Source organism: Rhincodon typus, chromosome 23, assembly GCF_021869965.1.
Source record: "Rhincodon typus isolate 14 chromosome 23, sRhiTyp1.1, whole genome shotgun sequence".
Classification (NCBI taxonomy): Eukaryota; Metazoa; Chordata; class Chondrichthyes; order Orectolobiformes; family Rhincodontidae; genus Rhincodon; species Rhincodon typus.
Genome location: NC_063354.1, coordinates 6,677,470 through 6,690,518, shown reverse-complemented (window position 1 = coordinate 6,690,518; position 13,049 = coordinate 6,677,470). Strand labels below are relative to the sequence as shown.

The 13,049-nt window shown below is 40.4% G+C and overlaps 2 protein-coding genes across 7 annotated transcripts in view; one reads left to right on the top strand and one right to left on the bottom strand.

Moving 5' to 3' along the window:
* The window catches only part of LOC109917392 (platelet endothelial cell adhesion molecule-like), a 106,323-nt gene extending 105,069 nt beyond the window's left edge, over nucleotides 1-1,254 (top strand). For both annotated transcript variants that reach the window (XR_007264593.1, XR_007264594.1), the window contains one exon: nucleotides 685-1,254. The gene's annotated coding sequence lies outside the window, so the exon portion shown is untranslated. The remainder of the gene's footprint in view (nucleotides 1-684) is intronic.
* The window catches only part of polg2 (polymerase (DNA directed), gamma 2, accessory subunit), a 40,662-nt gene that overhangs the window by 16,397 nt on the left and 11,216 nt on the right, over nucleotides 1-13,049 (bottom strand). For all 5 annotated transcript variants that reach the window (XM_048610969.1, XM_048610971.1, XM_020533495.2 and 2 more), the window contains exons 3-6: nucleotides 11,527-11,656; nucleotides 10,609-10,714; nucleotides 9,113-9,286; nucleotides 4,198-4,338 (exon numbers count right to left, since the gene is read on the bottom strand). In XM_048610969.1, the coding sequence (XP_048466926.1) occupies nucleotides 4,198-4,338; nucleotides 9,113-9,286; nucleotides 10,609-10,714; nucleotides 11,527-11,656 (551 nt within the window). The remainder of the gene's footprint in view (nucleotides 1-4,197; nucleotides 4,339-9,112; nucleotides 9,287-10,608; nucleotides 10,715-11,526; nucleotides 11,657-13,049) is intronic.

The following is a 13,049-nucleotide window of genomic DNA, read 5'->3' as shown; positions in this document are numbered from 1 at the left end:
AAGATAAGCTGTTTGTAGCTAAATGCTGAGAGGTATTTCCCCTCATGAGAGAGTTGAGGACTAGAGGGCATAGTCTGAATAAAGGGGAGCCAATTTAATACTGAGATGAGGAGCAATTTGTTCTCTCAGAAGGTTGAGTCTTTGGAACCCCTTGCCACAGAGAGGTTTGGGGGCAGACTCGTTGTTTATATTTAAGGTTGAAATAGATTCTCCATCAGTAGGGGAATCAAGGGTGATGCAGGAAAGTGGATATGAAGAATGTTAGATTAGCTATGATTTCATTGAATGGTGGAGCTGGCTAGACGGGTCCAGCAGTCTACTCCTGTGCCTTTTTCAAAAAGGTCTTAATGGTGAACAAGTCTGCAAAAGAACATACAGATATGTATACATACAAAACAGATGTTGACCATTCAGCCCTCAAACAAGCTTCAACAATGATAAGACAATAGGTGATCTGATTCTGGCCTCAACTCTACTTGCTCTTTTAAAAACCATTAAACGCTGGTCTTCAGAATGATTTAAGTGTCCTTGGGATTAACTCTTTCTGTAATTGTACAGAGTTTTGGTGAAATCATACCTAGAGTACAGAATACGGTTTTGGATGGATACTATGATATTATAAACTTCAGAACTTTAATAACTGTTCATGGATTGAATGAATAAACAGATTGTTGTTATATGCAGAAAGAAGCAGCAAAACTCTGTCTGGAATAAACTACTAAAGGACAAGGATAAACCTATACAGGAATTGAAAGCAATTAGCCATGTCATGCAAAAGGAATAGAGGCTACATGAACAAAACTGCTTTGACACCCACTTGATAAACTGGATGCTTTATTGCTACAAGGGACAAGGATTGCCCTGCAGACAGATTTAAGGAGTTAACTACTGCGCAGCTTTGTCTTCAAACAAATTAAGATCAAATTTGACAAGGAACAAAGAAGCTACTTCTGGGTGAAAGGACTTAAAAAAAAAATGAACCAATCACCTTATAGACGTGAAGGATGAAAATTTGTACAAGTATCGAACACCAGAACTCCACCCAAAGCAGAACTCTGCAGAACAACGCAGAACAACTTTGCATAAGAATCAAACCTTGGACACTTCCATAAACAGACCACTGTTGGTGGAAACGTGGCCAAGTTCCACTATTAATTGGGTAAAAGCCAAGTGGGTTGTGGTGCTTCACTTCCTTATTTGACAGGTCTTATTTGGGTTGCTACATGCAATAAAGTTTAAATCATTGTGTCAGTACTGGATTGTCTGAAGTTTCTTAATAAATAGCCAAATTCAAGGTAATTTGTGATGATTTACCCACTTGCCTTACAAGGACTGCAATGAAGGTTTCCTAAATTGATTTCTGGGATAACAGGCTGAGTAGAATAGGATGCTTTGGAGTAAATGAGTGAGTTGGAAGTTTGCAAATATAACACTACCATTCCAGAAAGGAAGAAGAAAGAAAACAGGGAATTAAAGGAAAAGCTAAAAACAATTATCAAGAAAGTGATAATAGCACCTTCTCTGAAGTTGCGAAGAATGAGGTGGGATCCTACAAAACATACAAAAATGCAAGAGTGCAAGCTGCAAAGAGTGGAACCTGGGAGTTCAGTGAAGTGGAGGAGGGAGGGTATTGCCGTGTCTTGTTTTCCCAAACTACTTCCACAGATCAAAGCCTGAGAGCTGAGGGATAAGCCACTGCAGTCCTGCAATATTAAGTGAACAGTGTGACATCACAGGTAAGTGATTGTTAAGTGAATATTTCTCTCTTTTATCTATTATAATTTGTGTTCAAATTAAAGGCTAAATATTTACAGATTGGAAACTAAGCTAAAACTAAAAAAAATTTAAAAATCTAACTTAATAGAGATACAGGTGTAGGCAAAGTGTTGTAGCTACAACATGTGGGAGCTGGTGGACCTCACTGTGGTACACAGTGACCATGGGTTCAAACAGCATTTTTGGCTATTCTAAGAGGTCAGGTATGTTTTGCTTCTGCCCTGTTTGCAGCTTTCATGTGGTCCACGTGCTTGATCAGGATTGTTTCACCTACCTGAATTTGTATGTCACAGGACCTGCCTCTTAATGCAGATAACAAGGTTTAGAGCTGGATGAACACAGCAGGCCAAGCAGCAGGGGAGCAGGAAAGCAGACGTTTCGGGCCTAGACCCTTCTTTAGAAATGGGGGAGGGGAAGGGGATTCTGAAATAAATAGGGAGAAAGGGGGAGGCGGATAGAAGATGGATAAAGGAGAAGATAGGTGGAGAGGAGACAGACAGGTCAAAGAGGCGGGGGTGGAACCAGTAAAGGTGAGTGTAGGTGGGGAGTTAGGGAGGGGATAGGTCAGTTACTATCTCTTAACAACGCAGGGCCACTTCAGTGACTTTGACATCAAATTTTGACCCTGAAGTAAACAGTGTCTCTCACTTAGTGGAGTCTTATGTTCAGCATTGGCATTCCTGATGCTGTTTACCCTCCCCCTTCCCCAGGTCAGGAAAGGTCAGATTTAATCCGATGCAGAGTCTTCTCCCTATTAGCAACTCTGCTGGAGCTGTCCCTGTAGTTGCAGGAGGGGTGGTCCGATAATCAAATAGGAACCGAAAGTGTTTGGTATTGAGAGAAGCTGTAGGCTGTTCCTTTAAGCCTGCCTTCAAAGTTTGAACTGCTCTTTCTGCCAGATCACTAGATGCTGAATGGTATGGAGCTGGCCTTATCTGCCAAACGTCATTCAACTTTAGGAAATACTCGAAATCTCTGCTGACAAATGATAACCCGTTGTCAGTGACCTAATACTTCCAGGAGCCTTGTATTACAAAAGATGCTTGCGGCTTTTCTATCGTCATCCCGTTGTTTGATGGATGAACTCCACGCATGTCCAGCCACTTTTAGTGGGCATCCACAATAACTAAGAACACTGAGCCCATGAAAAGGCTGGCATAATCATCGTGTAACTGAGTCCAGCGTTTACCCAGCCAAGTTCTCTAACTGCTCTTTACTGGTATTTTCTGTTATTAACATGTCATCCAGATAAATGGTATCCTGGGGTAGATTTGTAAAATGTCCTCCATCATCCGCTGAAAATGGCACATCCTTTAACTCTCATGCTCCACTTGCCGCATTTTTGTTGACAAAGGCAAGTATAGTGCCCATTTGAAGTCAAATCGGACTTCAACTAGTAAGCGCTTTTGCATGGTTACATCATTAATCTCTCATATCAAACGGTCTCTGCGCCTCATTAAGGATTAAACCAAAGTCACATGCCTCTACTAGTTGTCTTAACCTCAAAAATCCTGATTACGGATACCCCTGCTTCTTGAACTACCCAGTAAAACTGATAAAAATCTCAGAATTAGAGGTAGCTTGGGATTGTTATATTCCTTAACTAAATCCATCAACTCTTGAAAGATTTTAGTATCCGGTGCTTTAAGAGCCTAATGTTTCCTGATAACCAAAAAATCTGTGGGTCCACAAGCTGTCAGGAGAATTACTCATTACTTTTCATCTGCCCTAATGTTATTTGCCCAGAAAAAATAACCAATTTTTTCCACCTACTGGCCCAGTCTTCGATGGCAGGATCAAATGGGTCAAGCTTCCCAAATAACGGCATGATGCCAGAAATGCTCACCACAATTCAAAGATGATTGTTGCAAACAATTTCCTTCAGGAGCATTTTTTTTCTCTTATCAGCACTGAAATAACTCCAGAGAGGCTGGTATCCCATCACCGAGTCACCCTTTATTTACACATGCATAGCACTTGATACTGGTCTGGCTTCCGCAGAGCCAGCTCTTAGAGTGAACAGGATCTCTGACACTCCTGTTTGTATCTGTCAGACAGGGTTCCCTAATTGGGACTGTTAGCCTGGTCCAATCATGCAACTCATATTTCTAGGATGTCCACTTGGTTGACCTCATTACAATCACTACAGAAGTACAGCAAGATACTTTGCAGAAATCCAAACAAAATATTTAAAAAGCATGTGTTGCCAGAGACAGGAGAGAAAATACTTTTCATTGAAACCAGGAGATGATGTACACAAATGAGACTTAAAGGAAGAGGAAAAAGACATTCAAATTTAGTCTAGAAGTTACCTATTGGTGTCTTTTTGCTAAGCATGTTTTCCACACATAAAAATTATTGAAGAAACAAACAGTTTACTGTATTTTACTTTAATTCAAAGCATTTGACAAAATAACATACCTTCTTTTGGTTGAATTTTTGTTTTGAATCTACATTCTTAGTCAGTTGCAGCGCATCAAACAAAAGGGCTATCGCTCCCCGGTCCAGATTCCCACTCACTGACAGAACATGTGGGATGACTGTCTTCCTCCCATCTCGACCCTTTTGGAAATAAGTAAATCCTGATTAGCGTGGGCACATTTATTAGGCACTGTATGTCCCATTGCAAAATCACATCTTTACTCACCTTCTAAAATCACTCATTCTTGCCATGGTTAAAGCAAAGAACTTTGATTCACAAAATGCCTTATTATGAGTATCAAATGTTCCAAAATATTTCACTGAAAATGATTGTCAGGTTATTTTTTTTAAATTCACTGATAGGATGTGGGCATTGCTGGCTGGCCAGCTTTTATCGCCCATCCCTAGTTGCCTTCTTGAACCTCTGCAGTCCACGTGCTGTAGTACAACCACAACACCACTAGGGAAGGAATTCCAGGATTTTGATCCAGTGACAGTGAAGGAACAACAAAATATTTCCAAGTTAGGATGGGGAGTGGCTTGGAGGGGAACTTGCAGGTGGTGGTATTCCCATGCATCTGCTGCCCTTGCCCTTCTAGATGGAAGTGGTCATGGGGTTGGAAGGTGCTGTCTGAGGATCTTTACTGAATTTCTGCAGTGCATCTTGTAGATAGTGCACACTGCTGCTACTGAGCATTGGTGGTGGAGGGAGTGGATGTTTGTGGATGTAGTGCCAATCAAGCAGGCTGAGTCGTCCTAGATGGTGTCAAAGCTTCATGAATGCTGTTGGAACTGTCCCTATGCATTCGTGGGAATAGTCCATCACATTCCTGACTTGCACCTTGTAGATGGTGGACAGGCTTTTGGGAGTCAGGTGGTGAGTTACTAGTTGCAATATTCCCAGCTTCTGACCTGCTCTTGTAGATACTGTGTTTCTGTGGTGAGTTTAGTTGAGTGTCTGGTAAATGGTAACCCCAAGGATGTTGATAGTTGGGGAATCTGTGATGTAGCACTATTGAATGTCGAGTGGTGGCTAGATTGCCTCCTAATGGAGACTGACATTGCCTGACATATGTGTGGCATGAATGTTATTTTCCACTTGTCAGACTAAGCCTAGATATTGTCCAAATCTTATTGCAGTTGAACATTGACTACTTCAATATCTGAGTCATCGTGATGACTGACCTCCAAAAACCACAACCATCTTCTTTTTACCAGGTATGACTCAAACCACTGGAGAGTTGGCCCCCGATGCCCATTGAGTCCAGTTTTGCTAGGACTCCTTGATGTCACGGACTATCCACTCCCACCTCACCTCTGGAATTCAGCTCTTTTGTCCATGTTTGAATCAGGGTTCTAACGAGATCAGGAGCTGAGTGGCCCTGGCAGAACCCAAACTGAGTGTAACTGAACAGGTTATTGCTGAGCAGATACTGCTTGGTAGCACTGTTGATGACACTGTCCATCACTTTACTGATGATCAAGAGAAGACTGATTGGACAGTAACTGCCTGGGTTGGATTTGTTCTGTTCTTTTGTGTACAGGACATCCTGGGCAATTTTCCACATCATTGGGTAGATGCCAATGTTGTAAATGTACAGGAGAAGGTTGGCTAAGGGAACGCCAAGATCTGGAGCACATCTTTGGTACCATCACCAGAATGTTGTCAGGGCCAATGCCTTTGCACTATCCACTGCCTCCATCCCTTTTTTTCTTGGCTGCAAACTGGTATCTACAATGCCAGAGACCATGGCGGAGGCTGTGATGGATCATCCACCCATCACTTCTCACTGACAATTACTGTGAATGCTTCAGCCTTATCTTTTGTACTGTTGTGTTGGGTTCTTCCATCATTGAGGACGGGATATTGGTGGAGCTTTCCCCTCCAGTGAGGTGTTTAATTACCCACCACCATTCACAACTGATGTGGTAGGACAGCAGAGTTTAGACCTGATCCATTGGTTGTGGACTTGCTTAGCTTTGTCTATGACTAGCTCTTTATGTTGTTTGCTATGCAAGTAGTCCTATTTGGTTGCTTCACCACGTTGAGACCTCATTTTTCTGTATACCTGATGCTGCTCCTGGCATGCCCTCTTGCATTCTCCACCGAACCAGGGTTGATCCACTGACTTGATGGTAATGGTCATGCGGGACATACACCAGGCCATGAATCCAGTGATAATAGTCCCAGGCCACCATCTCCCTGTTAGTTGTGGTTAATGGGCAAATATAGCAGGCAATGTGTGCTGCAGACCTATACATGACTGAACATAGGCAATGGGTAGTCTTTCAAGAAGTATATAGTTCTTCAAGATGCAGAAACTCAGTGGTCAGTCAACTATAACTAATGAAGGAAGTTCAGGATTGTTTAAGGTTAAAGAAATGGTCTATAATACTGCCAGAAATAACAGTAATTCTGTGGATTGGGAAGTTTATAGAATACAACAATGGGAGGACCAATAAGAAAATGGAGAATTGAATATCAATACAATCTAGCAAAAAAGTGAGAGCTTCTATTGGCATATAAAAATGACATTTGGCTACAATGAATGTGGGTCCATTAGAGATGGTGTCAGGGGAATTTATAATGGGGAATAGAGAAATGGGAAAGAAGCTAAATTATTATTCTGTGTCTGCCTTCACTAAGGAAAATACCAGAGATTCCCAGAACTAGAGATCCAAGAGCCTAAGGAGAAAGAGGGTTGAAGAAACTGTCATGAATATGAAGACTAAACTGGAGAAATTTGTGAGTCTAGAAGCTGATAAACCCTCAGGACCAGATGATCTACATCCCAGGCTGTTGAAGATGTTTCTAGAGATTGACAAAGCATTGGTAATTCTCTTCCAAAATTCTATAGATTCTGGAATGATTTCTATTGATTGGAAGGTAGCAATGTCGCCCAATTATTTAAGAAGGAAGTGACAGAGAAAACAGACAATTACAGACCTATCAGCCTTGTATCAGTATTAGATAAAACATAGATTCTATCTTAAAGGACAGGATAAATAGAAACTTGGTCAACAATGATCTGATTGAGCATAGTCACCAAGGACTTGAGTGGGAAATCATGTTTGACAAACCTGTTGGAGCTGTTGAAGGGTAGCGCTGTAGCAAGCATTGCTGCCTCAAAGTGCCAGGGACCTGGGTTCGATTCTAGCCTTGGGCAACTTTCCGTGGGGAGTTTGCACATTCTCCACATGTCTGCATGGGTTTCCTCCAGGTGCTCCAGTTTCTTCCCACTGTTCAAAGATGGGCAGGTTAGGTGGGTTAGCCATGGTAAAACCACCATGCGATGTTAGTTGGTGCAGACTTGATGAGACAAGTGGCCTCTTTCTGCATTTAAGGCTTCTATGACTACTTTTTTGAAGATGTTATTAACAAAATTGATAAAGGACAGACATAGTATACTTCGACTTTCAGAAGACTTTTGATAAAGTCCCCCATAGGAGGCTGATTAGAAAAATTAATGCACATGGAAAGGAGGTAATGGACTGGTCTGGATTAATGATTGGCTAATAGACAGAAAACAGAGAATCGGATCAATTGGATCATCCTTGTGACGGCAGGCTGTGATTAATGGGGTACCGCAAGGCCTAGTACTTGGACTCCTGCAGTTTACAATATATATCAGTGATTTGGAGTTGAGGGCCGAATGTAATATTTTCAAACTTGTAGATGATACAAAGCCATGTGGGAATGTGTACTGAGAGGAAGATTCGGACAGGGTTAGTGAATGGGCAAGAACATGGAAGGTGGAATAACATGGAAAAATGTGAGGTTATTCACTTTAATAGGAGAAACAGATATGTAGAATATTTCTTATGCAGTAAGAAGTTGGAAAGTGCAGATATACCAAGGGACCTAGCAATCCACAAGGAAGACAAATGGGACATTAGCTTTTATTACAAGAGGACTTGGGTACGGGAGTAGTTAAGTCTTGCTTCTGTTATACAGAACTTGTTTAGACAGTTTCTGGAGTATTGTGTTCAGTTTTGGTCTCCTTATCCCAATAACGCTATGATTACTATAGAGAGTGCAACAAAGCTTCACCAGACTTAGTTCTTAGAATGACAGGATTGTCCTATGAAGATTGGTCAAACTTGGCCTGTATGCTTTACAGTTCCAAAGAATAAGAGATGATTTAATTGAACTTAAACAAAAGGTAGACAGAGATAAGACTTTTTTCCCCTGGTTGGGGAGTCTAGAACCAAAGTGCATAATTTAAAAATAAGAGACATGCCAATAGGTTGAAGATGAGGAGACATTTATTTACTCAGGCCATTGTGAACTTTTAGAATTCTCTGCCACAGAAATTCCATCTTTGAATATGTTTAAGGTAGAGATTGATAGATTTCTTATTGCCAGTTATGTACAGGATTATAGGGTATGTGAAAGGCATTGAAATGTTTGATCAGCCTTGATCATATGAATGGTGGGGCAGGCTTCATGGATTGCATGGCCTACTCCTGTTTCTATGTTCCTAGATAATATGCTCAAATCATGGATTGAGACTTGAACTCATGACCTTGACTGAAATGTTAGTTTTGTATCAAATGACCAAAAGTGTGCAAAAAGCTCCATAGACACTCACAGAACAGGACATCCATATCAATAGTTAATACTCGCTTCTCAAATTGTTCTTACTGGTGACCCACACACACACCATGCAACCGAAATTGCTCAAAAAAAAAAGCAACAAACCTTGCTGACTTATTTCCCACTATTTAGTAGGTTACTCTTGGTGAGATCAGCTAATTTAGCAAATGCGGGTAGTAACGGGAAGATATCCAACTTGAAATCTATAACAACTATCTTAGGCAACTATTTTGAAAAGATAAAGATGTTCTGTGCAGAATTTAGCATTATTTAATTACACATTTTACACTACAAATAAAGAAAGTTTTGTACTCATACTTTTATGTTTGTTTTATTTCCATGGTGCTCAAGCACGAGTTCCTTGTCTCCTAGATTTAGCAGCTTCTCAATTGGTTCCATTCCCCATGGAAAACTGAAATACAGGGCTGCTCCTTTAGTTCCATCATGATCCTGGAAATCACCAGCTGTAAAATTGGATGGATTTTTGGCAAACTAAAAGGCAACCAAATAACACTTACAGAATAAAACTTAGGAAGACTGTTAGGCAACAACTAACAATATAGCTATTATCTTATAGATTTCCTGCCCAATACAAAAATAAGTAACCATGGGTCAGAAATTGGTTAGTGCAAAATTCCAAGCACAAAATGGACAGAATCAATTTTTTTTCACTTGAAGACATAAACCTGTGTGAAGTTTAATATATTAAATTACCATGTTTGGCTAAATTTCAGGTTTGCACCTTCACACTGGTGCAGAAAAATTTATCAGTATCACATTTGGTGAATTAATTACGAGTATGGAAAATAATTTCATGCAAATCATCATAAAGGTAAAGTTTCCATGTATTTTGGCACACAATATGCAAAGGCAATTTCATTAGCTTGGAGTCTAACACAACATGGAGCTGGAGGAACACAGCAGGTCAGGCAGCAACAGAAGAGTAGGAAAGTTGATGTTTCGGGTCGGGACCCTTCTTCAGAACTCACTAAGGTCTTTCTGGAGGGAGGAGGACAACTTCTTCAAGGCGGGCATCCTCGGAAGAGGCTTCTCAGTGGGGTTATAAGTCACTAGGAGATAGCAAGTACTGCAGATGCTGGATTCAGAGTCTAACAGTGTGGAGCTGGAGGAACACAGCAGATCAGGCAGCAAAGGAGTAGGAAAGTTGACATTTTGGGTGGGTCCCGAACAAAAACATCAACTTTCTACTCCTCTGATGCTGCCTGATCTGCTGTGTTCCTCCAGCTCCACACTGTGTTAGACTCTGACTCCTTCATTGGCTTGGACATGGTCACAGAATGGAAGATGTTAACATCACCAAGAACTTTCTGCAAGGCAAGGTAGCCAGAACCAGAATACTAGTCGGATGCTCAAAGCTCTACTTAAAGGTGCTCGCAAGTGTGATTTGAAGACAGAGTATATTGATTTTCACACCTGGGAGAAACTGATGACAGAGGAAAATGATGGTATCACCTATGATGTCAAGCTGTTAATGTCAAAAACAACCCACAACACTGGTAAATCATTTCACAGATAGCAGTTGTGGTAGAATCTATTTCACATGAATTAGTCTCTTCAGCCATCTGCAAAAATGCACTGCATGAAGATACCCGATCCCCAGTGGATTTGATTTACTGCATGTCCAGTATCTGACCCAGATAGAAGGATGCTGACAATATTTAGTCAATTATCCCTGCAGCTGAACTGTATCTTCAAATATAATGTCAATATGTTGCACCATTTTTAATATTAGAGCAATGGAGTGAATAGAAATCTCTAATAAATTGTATTCCAGTAAAAACAATCATTGTTACCTTTCTCCACCACAGCAAACGTTGGCGTATCCAGTAGTCTAGCCATTGGCCTGAAGTCCGAGGAGAACTAAACCATACCAGCGATACAATTTCCACCTCCCCCGTTCTTTAAAGTAATGGGAAATTAAAACCATGAGAAAATAACAGGGGCAATTAATTTGTAATTTACATTTGAATTCTATCATTGAACTAATATTTTTAATTTGCGCATTGACTTTCTCACCACACTCCTTTTTCTTCTCCATATGTTGCATCCTTTGGTTGAAGACCACCAAAACGTTGCAAGAGAATATTAATAAGATGGTGACAGATCCAATTCAATATTAGTAATTATAAAAGGTGGTACACCTTTTGGTTATAAAACTAAAAGCAGCATTGTGAATTGGAAAACCTAGGTGATGTAGAACATGAAAGCAATGTGGGCGTTTAAAATAAATTAGAAGCTGCAAATCAAGTGACCAAGATCCTAAAGAAACAACATGGTTTAGAGCAAGAAGCATAGAATATAAAAGTTGGAACATACAGGCAATTACCAGGTAAAAACAGGTTCCGTTCCTGAGTAAATCTGTAAATCAATTTGTATGCAAATCAGAACACAATACAGTAGAATATAAAATATCCCTTTGTGAGTATGAGTGAATGTGTGTATGTCAGATCCTTAAAATTAATACTAATAGGGGATCTCGCTTGTAAGTATGAAAGGTTGTAAATAGGACATTCATAAATCAGGGATCCCCTGTGATATCCAAATGATTGAAAACATTGCAGCAATAGAGAAGGTCAAGCACAGATTCACCACTGCTGACAGACCTTTAAGAAAAATAATAGTTTTACGTTTGTGATAAAGAGATGGCATTTTACAGCTAATCAATGACGCACTAAACATGAATCCAATGTATCTTGAATTACATCTCTCACCTTACTGTATTACATGCAGTTGGGTGTTTGCTAGGAGGAGAGGGTTGATAACACACTCCAATTTCTGCCAAACCAAAAGGTAACTTCCTGTTCACAAGATTTAAAGACCTAGTATATTCTTGAATAGCTCCTGTAGAAGATCACAAGAAAATGTGCATTTCAGATTTCAAAAAAAATTATATTATTTATGATAAGATTATAGAGATAAAACCTCTCACAAGTCATGGCTAGCTTTAACTTTGAATGCTTACCTTACTTGCCTGATATAAATTAATTACATGAGATCACGTTTTATTCACTTGTGGAATGTGAGCATCACTGAGTAGGTCAGTATTTATTCCCCATTCCTAATTATCCAAACTGCAGTTAAGAGCCAATCACATTGCTGTGGGTCTAGAGTCATATATGGGTTAGACATGTAACGACATTCAGTTTCCTTCCTAAATGACTTTAGTGAATCAGATGAATCTTTCTGACAATCAACAATTGTTTCATCATTAGACTCTTAATTCCAGGTTTTTACTGAATTCAGGTTCCACCATCTGCTATGGCAGGATTCGTCCCTAGGTCGCCGAATTTACAGTCTAGTGATAATACAATTATACAGTCACCTAACACAGTATCAGCACAATCCAACTACTTATCATCCCCACAGCACAGTCATGCACCCTAAAATCTTCTTTGTCATCTACACACCTAATTTTCTTATGTCCTCTGTATGAATGCCCATGTTTTCAAACATTCGTCACTGCAAATAGTGCAGACATGTTCAAGGCTAAACTAGATCGTACAAGAGGAGAACAGAACAGAATGTGCTCATAGGATTAGATGAGGGTAGTAAGAAGAGGCTTGCATGGGCCTAAGCATTATCCTGGGCCTGTGATGCCAATGACCTACTTCCGTGATGTTAATACAATGTAAATATATTCTATCCAATGCACCAATGGGCACATCTAGTATAGGGCCATCCATTTACTTGGATGAGAAGGTATGGACAGTGTCCTTTCAGATTTCCCAAAGCAAGAATACTGTGACCAATTGTGGCACATTCTTCATTGCCATGACTGAACCTATGACTTTCTTGGTTTCCATGGGCCAGAAACATCATGACATTGAGTGAATGATCCCTCTCAGTCACGTCCAAACGTCCCCAACATTGTAGATGCCAATCTTCAGCCAATTCAATTCACTCCAAATATATCAAGAAATAGTTGGAAGCACTGGATACTGCAAAAGCAATGGGCTCTGATAACATTCCAGCAATAGTACTGAAGACATGGGCTCCAGAACGTGTTGTACACCTACCAAGCTGTTCCAGTAGTGTTACAACATGGCAACTAATCGACAATTTGGTGATGATGGTAGGTACCATCCAGTGATGATGGTAGGTACCATCAACAATGCTGTGAAACAGCAGTTCTCAGCAGCAACAAAAACAAAGTTGCTGGAAAAGCTCAGCAGGTCTGGCAGCATCTGTGAAGGAGAAAACAGAGTTAACGTTTCGGGTCCGGTGACCCTTTCTC